This window comes from Nicotiana sylvestris, chromosome 7 (assembly GCF_000393655.2).
Source record: "Nicotiana sylvestris chromosome 7, ASM39365v2, whole genome shotgun sequence".
In the NCBI taxonomy this organism is placed as follows: domain Eukaryota; kingdom Viridiplantae; phylum Streptophyta; class Magnoliopsida; order Solanales; family Solanaceae; genus Nicotiana; species Nicotiana sylvestris.
The window spans coordinates 121,185,190-121,208,943 of record NC_091063.1 but is presented as its reverse complement, the minus strand read 5'-3'; the positions used below and the strand labels follow the sequence as shown (position 1 = coordinate 121,208,943).

The 23,754-nt window shown below is 35.7% G+C and overlaps 3 protein-coding genes across 4 annotated transcripts; 1 reads left to right on the top strand and 2 right to left on the bottom strand.

Moving 5' to 3' along the window:
* Nucleotides 1–4,228: 4,228 nt before the first annotated feature.
* LOC104210126 (uncharacterized) lies at nt 4,229–7,081 on the bottom strand. Its single transcript, XM_009758934.2, has 8 exons — nt 6,950–7,081; nt 6,778–6,872; nt 6,637–6,682; nt 6,448–6,546; nt 6,261–6,329; nt 5,889–6,174; nt 5,613–5,743; nt 4,229–5,437 (listed from the first exon to the last, which is right to left on the bottom strand). Exons 1-8 carry the CDS (start codon nt 7,079–7,081, stop codon nt 4,229–4,231), a joined length of 2,067 nt encoding a protein of 688 aa, XP_009757236.2.
* A 3,830-nt stretch (nt 7,082–10,911) lies between these two features.
* On the top strand, nt 10,912–15,807 carry LOC104210127 (uncharacterized). 2 transcript variants are annotated; one of them, XM_009758936.2, is made up of 3 exons: nt 10,912–11,243; nt 11,482–11,569; nt 13,938–15,807. In XM_009758936.2, the coding sequence occupies exon 3, from the start codon at nt 13,938–13,940 to the stop codon at nt 15,582–15,584; it is 1,647 nt and encodes a 548-aa protein (XP_009757238.1). In that variant the 5' UTR covers nt 10,912–11,243; nt 11,482–11,569; the 3' UTR covers nt 15,585–15,807. The 2 variants fall into 2 exon arrangements, with proteins under 2 accessions (XP_009757238.1, XP_009757237.1); XM_009758935.2 differs by having other exon boundaries at nt 11,440–11,569.
* Nucleotides 15,808–16,122: 315 nt separating this feature from the next.
* Nucleotides 16,123–22,192, bottom strand: LOC104210128 (protein PIN-LIKES 6). Its single transcript, XM_070150430.1, has 11 exons — nt 22,064–22,192; nt 21,663–21,873; nt 21,089–21,168; nt 20,887–21,011; nt 20,427–20,548; nt 19,552–19,740; nt 18,298–18,372; nt 17,153–17,253; nt 16,863–16,915; nt 16,575–16,769; nt 16,123–16,426 (listed from the first exon to the last, which is right to left on the bottom strand). Exons 2-11 carry the CDS (start codon nt 21,819–21,821, stop codon nt 16,305–16,307), a joined length of 1,221 nt encoding a protein of 406 aa, XP_070006531.1. The 5' UTR covers nt 21,822–21,873; nt 22,064–22,192; the 3' UTR covers nt 16,123–16,304.
* Between the last annotated feature and the right edge of the window lie 1,562 nt (nt 22,193–23,754).

Here is a 23,754-nt window from a genome sequence, read left to right as displayed (position 1 = left end):
TATATTTGACAACAAACATATATGGTAGAAGTCCATTTGGTATTAAAGTATTTAAGCGTTCTTCTGGATAATAATTATTGGTACCGTTTTCTTCTGAGTCAAAAACAAAAAAACATTTTGTTTTGACTATATAATTTTGCAATCAACATTTTATTAGTTGATCAACATATTCATTTATGCTAGCTAAGATATTTTTTTAATTCTATCATGCGATTTGCACAAATTACGTTTTAATCTAATGATAGAAATATTTTCCTTATTAAATGCACTACTATTACCATTGAGATTGATAACCAAGTGTTCAAGAAGAAACAAATCATATTCTATTGGATGTTCTTCTTCGTTTTCGACGCGAAGCAAGAAAACATTGTATACTGGATCTGCTCTTACTTTATATTTCTTGTTAATTGAATCTTTTTTCATTTGAGGTCGGGAGTATAACTTTGGCAAGCTAGCTTTGATAGTCTATGCTTTTGTCGATTTTGGAATTACTGGTAGTACGTGACATAAATTACCTCCCAAACCATTAATTTTCCACCAAACAGTTCATTAATATTCAATATATCTCTAGAACTCCGGGTAATTATTTCGATTGTTTGACACTTAGCCATAAGTGCTTCATATCATATTATCAATTTTGCTTTCCTTATAAATTTTGCACCATTGCTCTGCTTTGATATATTTGTGATGATTCTTTAAGTTGTTTAAAGATGTATATCAAATCTAAAGTGGGTGGCCTCGCAATAAAATCGTTATTGGTACACCACTTGCTCTTATTGCTAATAGTGTCATTCCTCTTGATATGATATTTGTAAGCAATGCATGACATAGAAATATTATTTCGATTCTGCCGAAGGCATCTACAAAGAATAATCCCGTTATAGCATAATCAACTCTTTATAATATAATGTTGAAAGCTTGTTCTTGTTTAGGATTTAGCTTTGATTGTGCTTCCTCAAACACTTGTAAGCATTTTGATTCTTAATAATATACTAACCTTTTTACTTTGTGTTCAAACGCTCTTTTTATGGAATAAATTTATGTACCCTAAGATTGTTTTTAAACTTGAATAAAAATTTTACTCATATGATGAATTTAAAAAATAATTGAATAGGATTCTCTTGCTAAATAATTAATTAAAAAAATTTAATTATTTAATTTTAACATAAAAAATAATTTATTCTATGTTGATTCAGATCTTAATATTAGTTCAACTATTGTTTTAAATATTTAATCTTAACTATAATTTTATCTACTATAAATTTTATTTTCAAAGATTAAAAGATTGATATGACATTTCACTTTTAGATCTTTATGTCTGTAGAATCATTAGTGATATTGTCTCTTATCAACCATTTTTTTCTCTTTCTCACACATTTATATTCTTAAATATTTTTGTAGTTGTTGTTTAATAATTGTTTAATATTACACGAAAAATTGACTAAAAAAATTATTTGAGTAGAAAAATGGTTTAAATATAATATAAAAATATATTTTCATGGAGGTATTTTTTTCCAATTTCAACTCTTTATGAAGTCCATTTAATACTACTTTTATTTTTTCTTGGTATTATACTTTATAGAATGGTAATGTATCGCCAATACAGAGTATTTTTATGAAATTAATTTTATTAAACCTTACTACATATTTTTATAAGAATTTAATAGACAAAATTTTATTAATTTTAAAAATTAAAAATTAGCATAGAAGGTATTGTAATCCAAAAAAAAAGGTTACTGCAGTTATGTCCTTTTCCTATGAATTCTACTGTTTAATATTTTAGGGCTATTTTTGTATATTAAAATTGTATTTATGCTGTTATAATAACATATGCTCTCTTTTTTATAATGAATATGGACAATAACATACATTCTCAAATTAAATTAGTAATAGGACATTATAATATTTTTTCAAATTAAATTAATAATAGGATTTTTTAACAAATATATCCTGAAAGTAATATAATTACATGACTAAAGATATTTATTTTTTCTCAAATGTACCGGAGTACTTAATTCACATATTGGGTGAAAATTCTTCTGCAATCTGTTATGTAGCTTAATAGTATGTGTCATCTCACCGTGATAGTTTTTTAATTGACATTATGAATCAGATATGGGATGATATTTACTCGGGCAAAGTTGAGGAGGACAGTTACAGTCGGAAAGTAATTATACTAATAAGATTCCTAACATGTAGTATTATGTCCTAAAACTAATAGGATTATAAGGCTAATATGTAGAATTCCGGTTATATCCTTTTATTATGAGTTATTATACTTAATATTATAAGGTTATTTTTGTAAACCGACATTATATTTATGCTTTTATAATAATATAGATTAATCCCACCGTCTCATAACTGGAAAGTCTTTTATTCTTTTATTCTTTTTTTTTTCTTTTCACTTTGCCCCAATTTCCACTACAGCGCAAAATTGGCCCCATTACACAATTGTCACAAATTTAATTAGGCGAATTATACTTTGAAGTTACGTGTTGGTTAAACGTTGAATTTCTTGATAAAAATTTTAGTTGTCAGCTTTATTTAGCTATCTCCATTTAAAATATAAGTCAATAGTAATATACAAAATACACTTATAATCTAAAAGTGAAAATTTTCATTTTAAAACGTCTCTTCTCCACAATTTAACGTTGACGAAGACAATGTAAATTGCAAGAAGGGATGCGCTTAAATAATTAAAAAAAATATTCAAAATTATAGATTTACATATATATAATTATTCTTATTTTCAATAGTGCAGCAGCTTTTACTATGGTATACTTTTCCAAACTTGCTGGAGCAATGATCGCTAACTTGGAGAGAAGACCAAATATGAAAGTTGCAAGTGGAGCTTTAAATACTAGTCTTGTTCAAGGTATTAATGTTGTCCATCCCACACCATTTAGTACACTTTTTATTCCAAGAAATGTCTAATTTTTATTTCATGTTATCTCTTCTCTTTTTTTTTTTTTTTTGGTAATAAATGTGAAGTATTATCGTAACAACCAAAGCAATTTACAACCTACAGAGCCTCTAGTGTCCTTGGCCACCTTCCAGGAAGAGTACCTCAAACACTAGATCCAAAGGCAAAGAAACAAAAGTCTAGTTACATAAATTAACAACTGACTTTTACGAGCTCTATACGACTTACACAGTATACCTATTCTATCCTTGACCTCTTTTTGAATCTGAGCAACTACAAAGTCTCTCCCCGCCGTACCTTTCCTCAAAATCTTCTAATTTCTTGCTTGCCAAGTGTAATATATCATGGCACCCCATACTGTTGCAACTATTTCCTTCTGAATTACTTCCATCTTTTCCTTTTGATCCACTTGCTCACCTGACTGGCTTCATTATCTTGTATCTTGATGTCCAGCCAAGTGCTCAGTTTGTCTCTTAGTTTTGAAATCCACTCACATTTGCCAAAGATATGTTTCTGTGTCTTTACCTATGCCTGATCACATAGGCAGCATTGTTGATCATCTACAGGTATCATTAGTCGAGCTAATCTCTCCTTAGTTAGCAGTTTACTTTGACATGCTAACCAAACCACAATTCTTTGTTTAGGAAGCATAACTGAGCTCCACACTAGATCGGCTTCCCTTAGTCTAGGCAAAGGCCTAGCGTCGATTGCTATCTCAAAATTTGTCTACTTTTAGGAATAACTTTTTTTTCCCCGCTGACTTACAAATCTGTTCTCGTCAATATACAATCAAAATAGCGTTTGGGAATCTACGTTAGTTCAAACGTATATACAGGTTCTTGAAAAAGTCAATTTTGTTTTCATTTTTGTACCCGCTTTCATTTGAATATACTAAATTTTTTAGTAACAGCATTTAACTGAATAGGTCATCCCCTTATATGAAACTGCAATACTAGTTTGTCATGGTGGCACTTTTCTTATATACTATCTGGTGGATCATCTTTTCCTGCATAAATCATGAAATATGATCAGAATGATAGTAGCCATCCCATCTTTTCTGAAGTTAATTTGACTTATTCATGAAGAATGATCAGAAGTAATCAAATTTTGGTCCCTGATCAATCATATGACCAACCATTAAATAGTAACAGAAAAAGGAAAGATAGAGTGAGAGCTTGATTATAACATATCCGATGATTACGGGTCATTACAATACGATGTATTAGTTTAACATGATTGTATATCCAGCAACCAATATATTTCGGAGAAATGTTAGAAGAAATTCACTGCCTTTGTTCAAGTTACTCAAAGCTGAAGTGCCAAGTCAGTGTCTACAGGAGCTAACGAACGATATGATGATTGATTGTTGTAAAGGAAAGATGGCATGGTCTGAAGAATGTTTGGTTTCTCCTGAAGAGACAGTGATGGATTCACTTCCCTGCCCATCTTATAGTAACTTCCCTGACCATACAAGGACCTTTCCCTGTAATCTCTCTGCAATCTTGATGCCTCTGACATTTCATTTTGCCTTATTGGATTCATTTGATTTAGCTGAGCTTTCAAGAATGGCATGTCAAAAATGAACTCGGGGCTCGTTCTTGCTGGAAATGGCACTGCAGGCATTGTCTTATTCAGTTCCAACTTCAAAGATTGGCTAACTGGCCCAAGAAAACTGAGGTTGCTACCCGAGCTGCTGCCAAAATTTTCGTTTTTATCACAAATGACTGCTTTCTTTTCAGTCTTTGATCGAAAGCTGTTATTTTTGGTTTGATCTGGAATAGTCCCAGTTAAATTGGACTGGGCCGGAGAAGACTTTGCAATCTTGCTTTGTGATCGTGTGATGCGTGATGATGTGGAATTGGAATTCTTCTTGTTTCTCCACTTCAACTCAGATAGACTTGAATGAGATTGTTCTAGAGCTAGTACAACTGGCAGAACTTTGATTTCTTCCACCTTACTACTTCTGCCAATTTTCTTCATGGCTGAAGAATATTTATCTCCTGATTTCCCATTAGTGCAGATATGAGAATCCAAGTTATTTTCTTTACTACTGCCTCCATTTTGAGTTTTCTTGGCTGCTTCTTCTGTTACTTTATGAACATTCCTTTTGTAGCACAAAATTGATGTGCTTTTCTTCTCTGAATTTTCTGTACGAGGAAGGGGGCCTTTCTGGCTGCTCATTCCAGCTATTTTGCTAGTCTCGTCTTCCCTTGCACCATTAGTCAGATCGAACTTATCACTGGTGCTTTTGAGCACTGAGCCAAATCCTCCGACAGGAGTAGAGAGTTTCTGAGATGAAGTAAAAACTCCAGTATCAGATTGACTTTGTACGGTGGCAAAGGCAGCGAATCCTAAGCACGTTCGAGGCTGAACTCCATAGTTTAGACTTATATTTGTGTGAGAGGGAAGGAATGAATGGTTTCCTTGCAATTTCCGGTTGGCAACCATTTGTGCTGTTGGTCCTAAATCTTTGACAAATGACATCAAGCTCTCTCGGTAACTACTATTCCTGTTCTACAAATGACAAATTCAATTATTATGGTAATGCACTTATATTTTTGTCATGTATGTTGTAGCTTAGTACAAAATACATGACAAAAAAATACACTCTCCAAATAAACTGCATGTCAGAGGGGCCAAAGTCTTTGATTTGGGCTCTAAAGGAAGCAGGCCGGAGAAAAGAACTTACAAAAATTAGTGACTGAGGATTCTTGTTACACATAAAAGAGTTGGTTCCATGGTAAGACGAAAGCCTGCAAGTTTCATATGTAGAACGACGACTAGCATGAAGAGAAGACAACCTTTGGCCATGTCTGTTACCTGTTTAAAGACAGTGAAGCAATAGGAATCAGAATTGTACTACTTGTCCAATTTGAGTACTTCTCAATAGTATAATTTCCGCAGCCAACTCAACTGGTAATCAAAGAAATAAATGTATAAAGCTCAGAGAACACAAGTGTCTTACCTAATAAGAATGCACTGTCAATCGGAGCAGCTCCACTGGTTAATGAAGGTCCTTGTTTGCTGCTTCTCCTAAATGTTGATGAAACACTTTGGCCAAGTCCGATATTTTTGGAAGAATCATCAAGGGCACCATCTGGTATTACACCTCTAGAATGGTTTTCCTTGGCTTCATTTTTCAATCTCCTCATCGATCTTAGTCTGGTCCCCGGAAATTCCACTTCAAAGTTTCCGGGATTAGTTTTTAGAAGATGAAATACTTTTTTAGCTAGTTCATATATAGCACGAGCCTGTAAATCATTAGAATCTGTCACAAATTGTTGGTCCTCATGATACTTCTAAAAATCAAAATTGTTTAAGGGTAATATCCTAATACCTGTCTGAAATAGACAGTACCAGAGGAGTTGAAATGCATCGCATTCTTTGAAATCAGAAATGCATCATGCTGCAGAATCATGAGTTTGAAAAGATGATTAACTGACAAGCACAATAGAGATCTGACTTCAAAACTGAGAGCTGCACATTTTCAAGTAGTCAAAATTATTGAGAGAGAAAAAGCAGACCTCAAACTGTTCAAGATTCTGATACATTCCTTCGTGAAGTTTAGCCCTCATTGTACCAAAATCCATAGGCTCTCTAATGATTTCATAGTAATTTTCCACCTTACAAGAAGCAGAAAATGTAATCAAATTTTACTCTGTAAGAAGACATGACGTGACCTTCAAGATGTAAAGTCATTCATAAAATCAAACCTCAGTGGGATCAACTGGTTCAGCAAATATTTCATGGGTATCCCTCCTAACATCAAATAAACCAACAAAGTATTACAATGTGAAATAACAATTTACAATGATGTATGTGGGAATATTGAACTGAGTCAAATGAATACTGACCTTTGCAGCACGTCCAGAATAAGTTCTAGTATACGCTTTTCTGGTAACTTTGTTGGTTTACTGGATGAATTTTCATGATGTGGCTCGCCCTCCTCCTGCAAAAACATTTAAATGAGAGGAAGTAATCAAAAGTTTAATTACATAGTGAAACATCCACAATGGTAAATCTAACCTCAGCAACACCCTTGTGTTTAGTTGAAACAGAAATACAAATATCTCCAACATCATGGAACTTTCTCTTGATACTTGCCCTTGTGCAGGAATCAGAATGAGAATGATCCTTCTTCTTTTTCCACCTTTGCATTTTCCTAAACAAAATTCATTATTACTATACCATATAACTTGTTACTTAGTCAATAATCCAAAACTCACCTGGACATGACTCGGAATCTAGGACGCGACCTGCATGCTTGATATAAACATTAAGTAAAAGAAATATACGCATGCAAATTAGGCAACTTAATGGATACTGCTCTAAATCTGGATAAAAAGGATTTAGAATGATTGATCATTGGGTGTTACAAGTTAATTGCCTGCAGCAGTTATGACTAATATTAGGATCTCCCAAAGGAGAAAGCCTTAAAAAGCTTAGTGAATGAAAATCAGGTGAAATATATCAAGTAAAATCTCGTTTATTATACATGAGTAAGTGTCAATTTGCTAATAATGCATTACTACAGTTGGAGAGATCATTTATATTTAAATTTTTTAATGATACATTACTATAGTTGGAGAGATTTAATTATATTAATTGTATATTGCTACTCTTAAGTAGAACCAGATCTGCAATAAAGCAGCAACTGTATACCTAAGGCTACTAATTACTTTCCAAATTACAGCAATGGTTCAATATTTATCGATGTATGTCAGTTATATGCAGCTTTACGTTGGGGTTCTTTAAACGTAACTGTTCCATTTCAACCAAATGAGTTTATTTCTTCTTTTATTAGTTATTGGAATTCTCTGTAACATGCTCATTTATATCCCTTTACCAAGTAAAATTTCACTATGTATTTATTTCTCAAGATTATTTACCAGAAAAAGAAATGTGGGATAAGAAAACATGGCCCTACATTTTAAGATCATGATCAAGGTCAAGGTTACCAAGTTTACAAACTTGACTTGTCGACCATCATAAATGTTTTGTTGGAAAACTAGAGCTGAGCTAAACTTGGATGCTCTTTTCCTTTTTCCATTAGAATTGGTAATATCTTGCTTCATAAGAAAATAGAAAGCTTTTGAAACAAAAGGGGAATTTCCTGACAATTTGTAAATAGGTCATTTTGTGTATTTGAGTCACGTTCCCCCTATTTGATGCACCGTATGTATATTTGTTGTTATGTGACTTGCGGGGATGGTTGTTTTGGTTTCGGGGAGGTTTTGAAGTGAATTGGAACACTTAGTTCCTAGGTTGAAAGCTTAAGTTGTAAGAGTTAGACCGAGGGTTGATTTTTGTGTAAACGATCCCGGAATAGTATTTTGAGGGTTTAGTAGGTTCGTGTGGTGACTTTGAACTCAGGCATATGTCCGGATTTAGATTCGGAGGTTCCTAGGTTGTTTTGGCTTGAATTGGCGAAAGTTAGAAATTTAAAAGTTTGGAAGGTTCATAGGTTTGACCTAGAGTTGGCTTTGATGATATCGGGTTCGGATTTTGGTGCTAGGAGTTAGAATAGGTCTGTTGTATCATTTTGGACTTGTATGCAAAATTTGAGGTCATTCCGAGTTGTTTAGGCATGTTCGGCGTACGTTTTGAATTCGAAAATTTGGATTAGTTCATTAAGTTTGGATTGAGGTGCAATTCGTGGTTTTGATGTTATTTTGTATGATTGGAGGCCTCCAGTAGGTCCATGTTAAGTTGTAGGACTAGTTGATGTGATTGGGCGGGGTCCCTAGGGGTCTTGGTGTGTTTCGGATAGGTTTCAAACCATTTTCCTTTGTTTTGGATTACTGAATTTGTGGTGTCTGGTTTTCTTCATCGCGATCTCGACAAGGAACTCGCATTCGCGGAGGGTTAGTGTGAGCTGCATAGTTTCCCTTCATCGCGTTCATGGTTGGGCGCCACGTTCGTGAAGCAACTAGGAGCTAGGAGAGTTTGGCTTACGCATTTGCAAGGTCCGGGTCGCGTTCGTGTAGGTTCGAGTGAGTTCTTCACCACGTTCGCGAGTGTATGGACGCGAAAGTGAGGGGTATTTGGAGGCAGTCATCATTTTATGCTTCGCAACGCGAAGCATGCGCCACGTTTGCGAAGGGTATGCCTGGACAGACTCTTAAGTACTCTATTTCAAGGGTTTTAGTCCTTTTATCACATTTTGAGATTGAGAGCTCGGATTTGGGCAATTTTGAGGGAATTTTCACGATTTGGATTGGGGTAAGTATTTTTGACTCGGATTTATTTATTATTCATGATTACAACCTTGATTTTAGTATTTGACTGGTGAATTTAGGTGAAGAAATTAGAAATTTTGGTAAAAACTTTTCTAAATGAAATTTGAGGATTTGAACCCGGATTTGGTGTCAGAATTGGATGAAACATGTATGGTTGGACTAGTATTCGAATGAGTATTTGAAATTTGTGACTTTTATCGGGTTCTGGGAGGCCAGTTCAGGTTGATTTTTTGACTATTTGATAAAGATCGAAGTTTATTGTTTGAGGTTGTTTCCTATGGCTTGATTGATGTTTTTGAGTTATTTTGGCTAAATTCGAGTCGTCCAGAGGTTGATTCACGTGTGAAGAGATTTCTAGAGTACTGATTTGGTTTGCTTAGTTTGAGGTAAGTATCTTACCTAAACTTAGTTTAGCCACTAGTTGCCTGAGTTATTATTGATAGCTACGTGCTACAGGTGGCACACTTGTGAAGAGTTGAGCTCTTGTGCGTGCACAGGGTATTATCCATGCTCGGGTTAGTGCTTAGGCTATGATATGCCTTGAATTGATTGCTAAGCTTCATGTTGCTATCTTATGTTTGTACCCTTTTTGTGAGCTATTTGAACCATGTTTAAGGTTACATATAGGTTAATCTTCTCACTGAACATGATAATTGCTACTTTCGTGATGCAATTGCCCGATTTGAGCTGTGGTAGCACACTTTGCACATGCATACACCTTAGCTTGTTACTTGTACTAGTACATGAGAATAAAATTTGACATCAATTGTTCATCTACATGTAATCTGGTACATCTACGTATTGTGTGATATGGATTGGAATGGTAGCACGTGAGTTCTCCGTGCGGTTGAGAAATGATAGCACGTGAGTTGTCCATGTGGTTGAGCTATGATAGCACATGAGTTGTCCGTGCGGATCCGAGATATGATAGCATGAGAGTTGTCCGTGCGGTTGATATTATTGGCACGTAAGTTGTCCGTGCGATTGAAATATAATAGCACGTTAGTTGTCTGTGCGGTTGATATATATGGCTCGTGAGTAATCTGTGTAGCATGCAGATAAAGATCTATCCTCCTAGGGTCACCTCTCATGTTTCTCTTAGTATTAGTGTACACGCGGTACGAGAATAAACTGATTAGTGGTTTGGTTCGATTATTGCATTTCTTCTCTACTTGCAAATTTCCTTGGTTGTATACTTATTTTATGAGAAAATCTTCTCTACATGCTGGATTGTTGACTGATACAAAGTTTAGCATATTATCTCTTGTATATCGAGGTGACTTTATCTGTGTTTTCATGATTTGATGATATTATTGCTGTATAATTGTGAAAATTCATGGGTTGAGAAGATAACTAGCGAGTATCATTGATAATTCTTGCCTCTATTACCTCACCAAAGTTAGTTATAGTACTTGTTATGTACATGGAATCGGTTGTACTCATACTACACTCTGCACTTAATTGTGCAGATCCAAGTGTTAAACCGAGCCGTAAGTTGATGTGATTCTTGTTGTGTGTTTGCCGAGAGACGAGGTAGAGCTGCATTTTGACCGTAGTATTTGGTATCTCTTCTCATTTCAGTTGTTGTTGTTATTACTTTCGGACATTATTTTCATTTGTACTTTCAAATCTGTACCTCTATTTTGAAGCTCATAACTCTATATTACCAGTTCTGAAAATTTTATGTATTGATGCAGTTATTTATGTTATTGGCTTTAGGCTTGTACTATTTCCGTTATAATCTCTTTTTCCATTTGTCTTCCCGTAAAAGAACTACTTGGTGGGTCATCAAGATGAGACTACGCAGGAGAAAGCTTCTGTATCCCAAAAGTATCTTGTCCTAAAAAAATGTTTTATTATTTGGTGGGGTGCGGAATTCACACCAATGACTGCTTCTTCCTAACCTGGGGCTCCCCCATTTTCTAAGCTCTCAACTTTTATGACTAGTACTAAAAACATATTTTTTCCCATTTTCTTTATCGTCCCCTCCCCCCTCCCCCTCTCCCCCCCCACACCCGGTTTTCCTACCTCTCATACTTTTTCTTCATTTTTCATGTTCAAAATGTCTGCTTTTCTTCTGGGTAAGCCCTAATTTCTCCTCTGATTCACTATTTTTCTTTTCCTTTTTTGGTTTTGTGTTACTTAATAATCTTCAATTCTGATGTTATTCTGCTTATTAACAACTTATATTTGTCAATTAATTTCCAAAGTTACTTCTTTTTTTGTTACTGTAAATAAAAATTTCAAGTCTTAGCGCGTTGTCTTTTCTCATTGCAGCTGGAATTGACCCTTTATACTCTCCTTTTGCTTTTGCGTCAGTTGTTTTTTGCTTAATTTAGGAGATCGACTGTGCTGCTTCTTCTATTAACAAATTGACGATCGGTAGACTGCACCCATAAATTTTCTGGTGCGTATTTTCCTATTCCTTTTCACAAAATTATTGTGCTTTTTGTGTGTGTGTATTGTCAAATGTGCTCTGTGGATTTCATAGTCTAATAATTTAGCTTCCTGCAAAAAATGCCAGTTCCTTTACACCTGGATCCTCTGTGAATTAGTTTGCCTTCTTTTTGGCTAATTGTTCAATTATAAACAGTTTAATTGTTATCTTGCTCCCTTTTGTCTTCTATCGACTTATTAAACTTTGCTAGGGGCTTAATGGTCTCTATTCTATCAAGACTTAGATGAGAGGATCAGTGAGATTTTACATTATGAAAACTTTGGCAATTGATCAGTTGTTAGAATTAAAAAATGAACCGTCAACTTGATCAGTTTGCCATTATATTGGAGCTTTCATGGTAAAGATTATGGGAAAATGTGGAAGCTGGAATGAGCACCAACTGAGGTTAATTCTGATGATCCTTAATCTGTGAAGCAGCTATCCAGAAGAATGAGTTAATTGAGGACTGGCCTTCTTCCCCCTATTTTCGAAAGAAAACTCTGGATCGCGATTAATGTTTCTATGGTGGATAGTTATTTCTAAACAAATAATCCATGTGCTTGTTAAAGAAAATTTGTAGCTTAAGCGGATGGCCTTTGAATGGTGGCTGTGGTAGACAGGGATGTGTTTGGATAATTTTGTGCACCGTTACTATGTAGTTGTATTCATAGCAGAATTTGGCAATTTAAGTGAATTGGCAATCATTGTCATATAGGTCAACATAGAAAATAGCTGCATCAGAAGCAACTTGATTGTGTTTGGGAAGGGTGACACTATATCCAATTTTATTTTTATTTTTTTGGTTGTATTCAGTGTTTTAAAAGGCGTTTTCGGGGCTAGCCCTGGGGCAAGGCGCACCAAAAATGCCCCGAGGCGTGGGTGTGGGGCGAAAGTTTCAAGAGGCGTATGCCTGAGCGTTTGGGGCGCGCTTTTGTAGTGAGGCGTAAGCCCCAAAGACGTTTTCAAATTAAATAAAATTTGTTGAATAAGTCTTTCATGCAATACCCAAAATTCTCAAAAGTCAGTTTGTAATTACTCAAAAGTATTAAGACCTTTTTTATTGATTGAAGCCCTAATTTATGGTCTTTCCCGATTCTTTATCTTGGCCCCCTAGTCTGCTAATATCTCCCAAAAGCAACGAATATTCAATTTTTTTACAAATACAAAGAGAACTCCATTCTCCTTCATAGCAGCGAGTTTAAAGTTCAAATTGTAGGTTAGTCAGCCTTTTTGTTCCTCCATGTAGAAAACTTTATTCTTTTCGACTCAAGTTACTTGTGCTTGTAAGTAGCGTATAATATATTGTTTTGACTAGTTTTTTATGGGGATGGAGCACATCTATATATATATTTTTCTACATATTTATAGTTTTCTTCAATTTTTATGCAATTTTATTTGTATTTACTGTAATTATAGTATTTTATGTAATATTAAAAATAAAATACCCATGGGGCTTGCGCCCCGTGCCTCGAGACTTACGCCTCGCTGAGGCATATGTAAAATGCCTCGCCTTTCGCCACGCCTTTTAAAACACTGGTTGTATTACCCCAGGTAGGGGTAAAGTCTGCATGTAGACTATCCTCCGAGACCCCACTTGTGGGATTCAACTGGTTTGTTGTTGTTGTTGTTATTGTTGTTGTTGTATTCCAAAGACTGAAGGGTACTTCAAGGAGGAGAAATCATTTATTGAAAGAAGGATATCCGGTTAACAAATGAAGCCAGCCCCATCTGGAACCAGTCAAACTGAATGAAAACCACAAACTCACCAGGAGAAGGTTCTCAAACTTAGTATCTATTCTGCCTTAGGAAAGAAAAACCTTTGCTAAATCTCAGTGGTAAAGACGGTAGCTTCCATCCTCAACTTTCAACTTCCCAAAGCACTCAGAATATGTAATAGATCATATCCACCAAACTGACGTGGATTATGCATCTCCGGCCTTTTCAATTCAAACAAGCTTGTTGGTTGTTCTTTAGTTGTAAAATTTTATCTTAAGGTCATTCTGGAGTTATTCTAAGGAGTAGCCATCAAATATGCGAGATGCACGAGCATGCAAATACATCATATATGTATCTCTTCTGTATTTTGAGCAATGATTGGAGGTAAATGTCATTGTAGCTCGGTAAAGAATAGGGGTTATAAATTAGCCAGCCAAGTCCCCCATTGCTGTTGAACCATGTACAATTTGTAGTTTTGAACTAATTCTCAAGCAGCAGAAGATAGTTCATCATGTCTAACTCATCTGAATGTGGCTCCTCTTTCCACTTGTAGTGTCTGAAGTTTCAGTTACTGAATATTCATCTGTTTTTTGATTTCATCTTGCACACTGTTTTTATGCAGATGGATGCAAACTCAGATGCTGTTTCACCTGAGTTTTCTGATTATGTGTTTGGCCACATGAGTAGCATTTTGGCTGTTGGCCAAGCTGGACTTGCTCCTTCATGTGCTTTATGTCATAGATTGTTGATGTCAGATAACGAGGCTGGTGAGTTTGAAGAAATAAATATGTGTGCTGATTGTAAATTTTTACTCCTGGAGGATCTTGGGACACCCATGCGAGATTATCAAAGGAGGATGCCTGTGTCGAGAAGAAGGTTGTACAGTAGTTCTGAGTCAATTGAGAATCTCTTTTCTCAACACTTCTCACAAATGATAAATTTGGCAAGGCAAAACCCAGCCAATGGTGTAGAGCATGATAATCAATCAATAGAAGGAGATGCTGGTTTAAGGTCAGTGCAGCACACCAGTTCTCGGACCACTCCAAGTGGGTCTAGGAGGTGGAGGAGGGTTCATTCTGACACTGAAAGTGATGGTGCTGATTCTCTATTTGGGGAGACTGAATCAAATGTCACCTTCAACGGGTATAGGAACTTTAATAGTGAAATTGAGTCCATTTCTTATAGTGCTTATGGAGGGAACTCTGATGCTTCTGTTGATGGTAATAGTTACCTTGATAATGATCATTCTGCTCACTCAGATGAAGGAAGTGACTTCGAAACTGATACTGATATTGACCCAATGGGTGCTGGTATGTATCACTGGGACTCTGATAACGAGGAAGAGGAAGAAGATGACAATGAATTGGAGGAGGTTGATACTGATGCTAGAGCTCAGCTTCAAAGGTCATTACGCCCTAATGAAAGCAGTCACCCTGGAAGTTGGCCCAGACAGTTACGTTCTCCTGAATTTCAGGGTACAGTTCGTTTCAGAATTCCCGAGGGCAGTCAAAGACATGTTACTGACATGTCAGCCAACTCACTGGAGTTAGAACTGCGGACTGATTCCAGTGACTATCTTGATGCTAGAACTTTCGAGGAGTTACTAGAGCATCTCTCTGAAGCAGATGGCTTAAGAAGAGGAGCACCACCTGCAGCTGTCTCTGTTTTAAATCATCTACCACGTTTGGTTGTTAAAGAAGACCACAAACAGCTTGACAGTTTGACTTGTGCAATCTGCAAGGATTCTCTTGTTGTTGGCATAGTTGTAAACCAACTTCCTTGTTCTCACCTGTATCACCCCTCCTGTATTTTGCCTTGGCTAATGTCAAGAAACTCGTGCCCCCTTTGCCGCTATGAACTTCCAACTGATGACCTGGAATATGAGTACAGAAAGCAGAGGGCCAGTAGCAATTTGATGGCTCACGGAATCCCACGGCATGAAATAAATGAAGATGGTTCTTCTAGTAGCACCGATGGTGAAGAAAATGATGAATTTGGTCATGGTGGAGCAGAATCAGCGCAAGTGATCCATAATGACACTGTCAATGAACAATCTGGTAGTGAGGGTACACGAGGAAGATGGTTTTTTGCAGCTGCTGCTCCTGTTGTCGGTGTTGTTGGAGTTGTTCTGATGTTGTGGTTAGGTAACCCATTGATGGAGAGGAGCCTTAGTCTCCCTATTTTCTGCTCACAAGGGAGACGTACAAATCAATCTTTTACCTCTCAGCAGGTTAATAACCAAAGCAGGAAATGGTGGTCTCTGTTTTAACTTTTTATTTTTTAGTTTTGATCCGTCTGTTTTAACATGTTACTGGTCGTTAGATTGGTAAAGCTTCAAAGAATAGGTTTTACTCGGTGAAGAAACGTATTCGAGGCACCATATAGGTCGTATGTTGTGAACACACCGGTTTGTATTTGGATTTTGTCAATCTCATCAGTATTCAATGTGGGAGCTTATTCTGCTCTTGAATAAATCAAGGCAAGTTCGATGACCTCGGTCGACATGCTAATTTGTATTTACTAGTTGATTGGCTTTTCACATTTCCGTTAATATTCACCACCCAAAATTTGGATAGATTCTTAGGGTTGCACATCCTGTGGTAGTACTGACTCCGAGCTGTTATATACGGGTTAAAATGCTTGAGATCTTTCCATTTACAGCCTTTTCCAGAACGTCAAGCTTTTGCCATATTTAACTTATGATATTTCTGCTCTGAGTGTACAAACTGGTACTCAGTCCATCTCTGATATAAACTTTTCTGAGTTGGCACAAGTTGCTTTTAGAATATGAAGCAGCAAACAACGAATAATGATCAATATCTTCACTATCAATAATTATTTATAGTCGTAGCTGGTCTTCCTACATACTAAATACATCTTCTCGAGTAACTATTAACAATGATGGCATAAAAGCAGCAACTTTGTAGAAGCTGGAAGAATCTTAGGAGAGGAATATAAAATATCTTCATCAAAATCCTTCGTTTATGATTCAAAAGAGTATGTTGAGATAGAGGGTGATCCATCCGGCCATAGAGAACACAGCAAAGATATGAACCCAGAACAAGATAGAAGCTGCCTCTTTCCCACATCCTCTCAAGTTAGCAACAGCACCTACCAACCAGACCAGAAATAGTCGAACTCAGTATACAAATAACTAACTCAGAGAGATAAAAAGTTATAAACACAGCCATCTTAAATATGGCGTGGAATTTTACTTCTCGCTACAGGTTTTTAATTGATAAGTAAACAGTATTCTTACCAGAAAGTACAGATGTGGGCATAGTATGCTGAAGAAGTAAAACAAATCTGAACATTTTATCATCAGGGGGGAGGAAGCCAAGCTTATCAGCTAACATAACTATGCTAAGCCCAGTTGGAGGAACCAATAGCAGCCGCCCAAAAATAATGGCAGCAGTTGTCTTTAGACCAAGCTTTGCACTTCCAGTTCCTGGTCCTGTACATGATTAAATATTAAGGACATGGCATAAGATATTAACACACGTCAATGAGCTTTATCACGAAAAAGGGAAAAAATGAGTGGACTTGCCATTAACAAGGTTGCCTCCTAAAGCCAACAATATGCAGGGAATCATGGCGTCCCTGGTAATAAGTAATACAAAGACCATCACATTATTTAGTTCACTAAGCATCATCATACTCCATAAAAAAGGTTCTATTGACATTTACTTATGTGAGAATAGCTTGAAGGATCAATTTCATATGAATATCTTAGGATGAAAGAAAATCTTAAGAAACATCATAGATGCAGGAACTTTTGCATGTAGTGCAAAACCTTAGTAGCTTCATAAAAAAAATTCTGCAATGAAATCAACTTACCCAAGAATCAAACAGCTGTCAGTGAAGAAGTAAAATGGAGCATCAGAAGTAAATATCAGTCGCCTTAGGACTGGCACACAGCCTATGATAATAGCTAGGATCTGTTGAAATGATCAACAACTCATATGCTCTGAATTAATGAAATACTAAACAACATAATTTCCCAAAGTTCCAAACATTGAAAGTCCGTCTATCTGAAGAACAGTTAGATATACAGATAAAACATTTGTTTCTGAAAATTTAAGTTACATTAGAAGTGGTATATCTGCTTAATAGCATTTTCGCAGTAATTTAAACATCAAGCAGCAAGTCGAAGCTGTTAAATGAAATTTCGATAGTACCCCAAGAAGACCATATCTAAACATTTGGTCAGTAAGCACCCATAGTTCAGAACTTTGTGATTAAGGTTATGATGCTCTTTTATTTCTAAATGCTAAGTTGCTTGGACTCAGTTGCGGGTGCGGGTGTCTGATACAGTTGCGGATCTAGAAGTCGGATCCTTCTTGATCTAAAATTTAAGATTTGGGGATACGGATCCAGGTGTGAGACAATATGTGGAAAACTTACAAGGTATTCCAAAAAAGAGAAAATATTGATCAAGAGGAGAATCCAAGAAGGAGATAAAAGGAAATGACTGACATAGAAATTTTTATACACAAGGTATTCTATTTTCTTCAATTTCACCCTAGCTTTAGTTTTGATTTCAAAAAACAATGTATCCATCTCAAATTTGTCCGTCGATTTTGGTCAAAGGACCCAAAATTGGTTGACCAGATCCGGTACGGATCCCACACCCACACATGTCGTGTCAACACGAATGCGGCACCGAAAATAAAGAGTCCGAGCAACTTAGCCTAAATGTAATAGCAAAAAATTGCCTATAAACAGAAAGTGAAGCCTTCCCTAGCATAATATCTTACAAAATATGTTAAACAAGTAAGAAAAAGCATTCTCCAGCCGAAATTAATTTGTAAGATAATTTGTCAGTGAAAATATTTCAGACCCTATTTTGTGGGATTACACTAGATTTGTTGTTATTGTGTTGTTGTTTTGTCAGTGAAAATATTCATTATAGAGCACCGAAATGAAGTAAGTTGAAAGAGGAGAAATCATCATGCGTGTCCATTCCAACATATTGAACTTACAGAAGCTATAATGGGGGGTTGAATGATTTGCTTGAGTTTCAGTTTCTCATAGAGAAGTTTAAAGAAACTTTTACTCTGCAAAAAAAAAAAAAAGAAGAGACGAACAATGAAACCGTCAGTATCAGTACAATAAAATCAAAATTGGATCACTGAAATCCATATCAAAATATTAGTATCACATTGCATTATGAGAATCCAGGATCCAGAAAACAACAGAAAGATTAATTATCCTTCATCACTATGTTGATATGACAAGAGAGATTGGATCCTTTCGGGTTGATCCAATCATCCATCAAAAGTTCCTCAGCTAGTTTGGTTTTCCCCAAATTGTTTGCGACTGAGGCATATTTATTATTTTTGTTGTATCACTATGTTGGCATAAAACAAAAAAAATATGAACCTACAACAACATCCAGTTATCTATCAACTGTAATTCAACCCCTAAAAGCAATGAAGAGACACCATCAATGCCTTCATCTTATTGGCCAAAGTGAAAGGCTACAGTCATGCCTCAACGTGCAAGCAAGTTAAGGTTGAATTTTGAAAAACTCAAAATCATAAGTTTAATATTCCAGTGAAAATCCATGATTTACGGATATGAAATTTGTGGATTGCAGTTAAAATAGTCACACATTAATTTTGATTCATCCAGAAACACCTAAGCGAGAATTTGATATGCACTAAACATGACTCTTAAATATCTAGCTACGGATTTGAAATCCTTATTCACCAAAAAAGTAAATGGTCTAGATTTTTTATAAGTCAATTCACTTCAAACACTGAGTGCATATGCACCTAAATGTGAACTGGTTGCATTAACCACCACTCTTGGATATCTAGGTATTATTAGGAGTCCTAATTCACCCAAATGTAATTACTCTAGATTGTCAAACTCAATTCACTTGAAACATTGCAAATCCAGATGCACCTAAATGGGAAATTGGTTTGTGATTAATCTTTATTTGAATTAAGTCCTCTGAAGAGAGTAAAGGAGCTTTTGATGGTTAGGAGAAGCTTGAGTGCCATAATCATTCAGGGTCTTAACAAACAGCATTTTCTGTTTACAAGAAGCTAGACATGTTACTAGAATAACTGAGGAATATCGCTAGAGAAATCAGTTTACGGCATGCTTTGAACCCTACTACCAAAATTTTAAAGCTCTTCTCCGGTTGCATAAGGGGAAATCTTTTTTTGTAACAGTGACATTATTGGCAAAGGGGCAATTTATCTAAACATAGCACAAGGCAGTCTCACCTTTTCTTCCGTTGAAGAACTTGGGCCAGCTGTTGTGAGTAATGGAACTTTCTCTGTGGAACTACCCATTGGATGGCTATCTTTGTTAGGAGTCTTGATGTGAATATTTCCATCTTGAACATCAAAGGTACCTTCACGAGGAGGTGCGAGCATATGAAATACATAGGTGTACACGACAATTGCACCAACCTAAGCACAAATAAAACATTGAATCACTGTTAACTTTGGCAAAAACAGTTTTGTATACTTCAAAAAAGTTTGTAGAAAGATCCAGGAGTCATTACTTTTAGAGCTATGTGTTTGACACAAACTACTATACTATATTGCCTAATAATTTCTATTGAGAACTCTGGGGGTTCTATCTTTCTAGGGGACGGTTAGACAGAAAATAAAAAGCAGGACAAGAAGACCCATTGGTTGGTAAAATACACTCAAAAATGAACACGAGATTTCTGCACTCCTGTCAGCCAGGACATAGTGTGTAAGAATTTAAACGTTTTAGCGTGGAACATGGTTCCAAAATTTCAAAAATAAATGAATCAAATGTTTTGGTGTCTAAATGCATTAATAATGTACTCATATCCACAAGAATCTAGACTTCGTACACAATTGATGCTTCTAATGGAACATAGCTAATAGGATATCGGGAATATAGTGATAGTTTTTGCGTTGTCCTTGAAACTGAAATATCCACTAAAGTATGTTTCAGTCAGACACGAGACTGCGTCCAAAGTTCATAATGACAGAAATGCAAAATAAGTAGTAGTAGAAAAACTCAAAAGCGTCAAGAAAGAAAAGATACATCCAATATAGAACTACATCAATTAAAATGGATGGCAAAGACCCCAAAACATTAATTCTAAAGTATTGCATACCCACTGGCCAAATGAGATGTACGCATTTCCATCTCGAGAGCATTTCTCGTAGTCACCAAAAGGATTTTCTTTATCTCTACATAATGCTGCAATCAGGACTAGAGGTACATTTCCAATATTCCCTGCATTACAGGTGTAAAAATTCATAATGCATCTGATCATGTAATGAATTCCAGATGCCAACACATAAAAATAGTATATGTGAACTTTCAGCCATATTACAAATTTAGTTATGTTTAAAGCATACCATACATAGAAGGAACCTTTAACTATTATTATGTCGTTAGGTGTATTGTGAAAAGAAAGTTATAAATGCACTCTCCAACTACCAACTTCAGGCAACCATACTACTAAGTGCAGTTAACTCCATAACCACCAATTCAGAATAATTATGAGTGGTAACAAGGGAACAGCATAACACTAGTTATGAGTGGTAACAAGGGAACAGCATAACACTTACCAATTCCAATCTGTATAATGGTAAACTTAAAATACGGGTATGGTGGGCGTACAATTGTGGCAACAATTAAACCTATAATAGAACCAGATATGGTGGCAATGACTACGTTTACAGGGATAAACCACCTGATAAAATGAATGAATATCAGTTGAATCAACTATTTTGGAATTGCGAAATTGAGAAGTTTGTATTCAATCCTTACCACTGAAGCAGTTTCTCAAAAGTAATGGCTTGTCCAAGTTGAGAGAACATCAAACATGGGAGCAAAAGTGAAAACACCAACTGCATAAAACCATGAATTGGAGATTAAAATGAAGCAGTCTAAGTATCCTACTGACAGAGGCCGGTGCAATATATGTGTGTGTGACAAACATCATATATGTACAATGGTGTTAAATAACTTTAAAGGTTGTACCGTTCCTAGATCCGGCACTGCCGCTACTATGTATTCCCTATGTATAGCCCGTTTGGCGCAAAAGTCAGCTTATTTTGACAAGTGCTTCTCAAAAATACTTTTGTTAAGAATAGTTTGTGTTTGACTAATTAATTTGAAAAGTAATAACCAAACTTTAAAAAACTACTTCTGAGTGTATTTTTTTCTCAAAAATATTTTATAAAAAACTCTTCTCCTCAAAAACACTTTTGTTCCTTTCAAAACCTTAGTCAAACACCTTAATTTTAGAAAAAAACCTTTTGACCCATAAAAGGGCGCTTTTGCCTCGGAAGAAGCTTGGCCAAACAGGCTGGCTAGTAGGGAGTGAGGAAAAAGAACTAACCCCGTCTAAAAGTTTCCTTCCATTGGCTGGCAAGATGTTAACATACTTGGAGGCCATGAGAAATCCCATGAAGCAAATGGTAAAAACTTTTGCTATGGGCAAAACAGCAATCCTAATGGTCCCAATTAAAGACTCTCCTCCTTGCAGAAGAAACTCCATCTTTTACTGCTAAAGATTCAGATTCTTTTACAAAGTTGAGCTTTGCTCCTTTCTGCAAATAATTACCAAATAATTACTTATCATTCTAAATCAAAGGTGGATTCTTGGTCAATTAACAAGCATCTTAATGATAAAGAAAAGTTAAAAACTTAGTTGTCAACATATAAAAAAAGACGAATACTGTAGCTATAGATTCACAAGAAACTAGTGTAACCATGATCCTTAATAAAAAGCAGACTTACCAAAAAGGGAAACTTTCAGGCCATTCAAATGTAGTCTACTGACATGCAAATAAGAGTTTCAAGTCGTGAAAATAAACCCACCAAAAGAAAAGGTGAGGAAGGGAGTTCAGAAAGCAATCATCGAAAAGGGTATAAATAATAAAGGAGATATTTGTACAGCTTCGCGAATATTCATGACAAGAAAATGATGCGAATTGTCATTCAAAAGTTAATGATTGATGAGTAAAAGTCAGCTTATTTTGTGGAGTAAAAGTATTTTGGCGAGAAACAGTTTGTGTTTGACTAATTAATTTAGAAAATACTTCTGAGCAACAATTAGTATTTGGCCAAGCTTTAAAAAACTGTTTCTAAGTATATTTTTCTCAAAAACATTTATCAAAAAAATGCTTTTGGAGAGAAGCTATTTTTTTCTGCTTCTCCAAAAGTGCTTCTGTTTCTCTTCAAAAATACTTTTTTTCCTTCCAAAAGCTTCGCGAAACAATTCAATTTTTGGCCAAAAGTACTTTTGGCAAAAAAAAACACTTTTGGCCAAAAAGAAGCTAGGCCAAATAGGCTATTAATTTGCAAAGATTTGGACATGAGTATTTCAATGGGGGAAAAAAATTAATTTTTGAAGTTAAGTTGAGAAAGGGGTTCTGTATACGATTAAAATCGGGCCCACCCGATTTTACTAATTTACCGTGACTAGTGTGAAGGATCGAAAATCGATCCCGTAATAGATCAAACCGAGGCACGAGGACAAGGTACTGAGTTCAAGATTCGAGGTACCTATCAAGATCGAGGCCGGTAGTGATTAATACCAAATGAGACATACATCGAGCAAGATCGAAGATATCATAATAAGAGAAAGACGAGATATCCCTAACTGGTTGAAGATCATTGCGGAAATCTCGGAACGGATCAAATCAAGGACGGTTAATGAGCTAATCATGGGATTTCCTTATGTAATTAGAGTTATATCATAATTAGAATTCTTCTACTATAGACAAAATACATAAGTTGTCACCTGAACTACGACCCAAATCCCTGTTACACACTTTTCAGGAACGAATATTACTTTACACACCCAACCTTTCCAAAGTGTATCTAAGACACACCATTTTTTTCTTAACCAGTTTTTCAGAATATGTGCAATATCACGCACCAATCAAACAGTGACACGTGTCATTTAAAAAAAAAATTAAAAAAATTAAAATTACAATTATACCCCTCATCTTCCTCATCTAAACTACCATGGCCATCTTCCTCCTCTCTTACCATCAAACACCATAGCTTCTTTCTTCACCTTTTACTTAATAACAAAGCCACCATTAATTAACAAAAATCACCAGAAAACGCACCCAAAAACTCCATCTTTTCCGCTGAAATTGAATCAAAATTTTTGAGCCCAGATCCAACTCATTTTTCATTTCACTTTGGTAAAAGTTCGACCGCCATTAACTGCCATCGCCACAAGTCAACTATTTAAAAATCATCCATTAATAAAATTAAAGAATGTGCAAAATCTTGAGCTAAGCTTTAATGGTTGGAAAAAATTTCAAAAAATTCTCGCTTCCTAAAAATTTGACTTCGCCATGGGTAAAACTCAAGTTAAGCTTCTCTATAACGAGAAGAGATATAAGAAATCGTGGTATATCTATTTGAGAAGAAGGAGATCGAGTGGTGGAGCTCAAGGAGTAGCTATGGCAGAA

Excerpts from the sequence above, each read along its gene's own strand:
- LOC104210126 (XM_009758934.2), bottom strand. The coding sequence starts at position 7,081 with ATGCAAAGGTGGAAAAAGAAGAAGGATCATTCTCATTCTGATTCCTGC. Across the intron at positions 6,547-6,636 it reads AACCAGTTGATCCCACTGAG|GTGGAAAATTACTATGAAAT; the intron begins GTTTGATTTTAT and ends GCTTCTTGTAAG. Across the intron at positions 6,330-6,447 it reads AGAATCTTGAACAGTTTGAG|CATGATGCATTTCTGATTTC; the intron begins GTCTGCTTTTTC and ends ATGATTCTGCAG.
- LOC104210127 (XM_009758936.2), top strand. The coding sequence starts at position 13,938 with ATGGATGCAAACTCAGATGCTGTTTCACCTGAGTTTTCTGATTATGTG.
- LOC104210128 (XM_070150430.1), bottom strand. The coding sequence starts at position 21,821 with ATGGAGTTTCTTCTGCAAGGAGGAGAGTCTTTAATTGGGACCATTAGG. Across the intron at positions 18,373-19,551 it reads GTTCTTCAACGGAAGAAAAG|AGTAAAAGTTTCTTTAAACT; the intron begins GTGAGACTGCCT and ends TTTTTTTTGCAG. Across the intron at positions 16,916-17,152 it reads GACAGCTGTTTGATTCTTGG|GGACGCCATGATTCCCTGCA; the intron begins GTAAGTTGATTT and ends ACTTATTACCAG.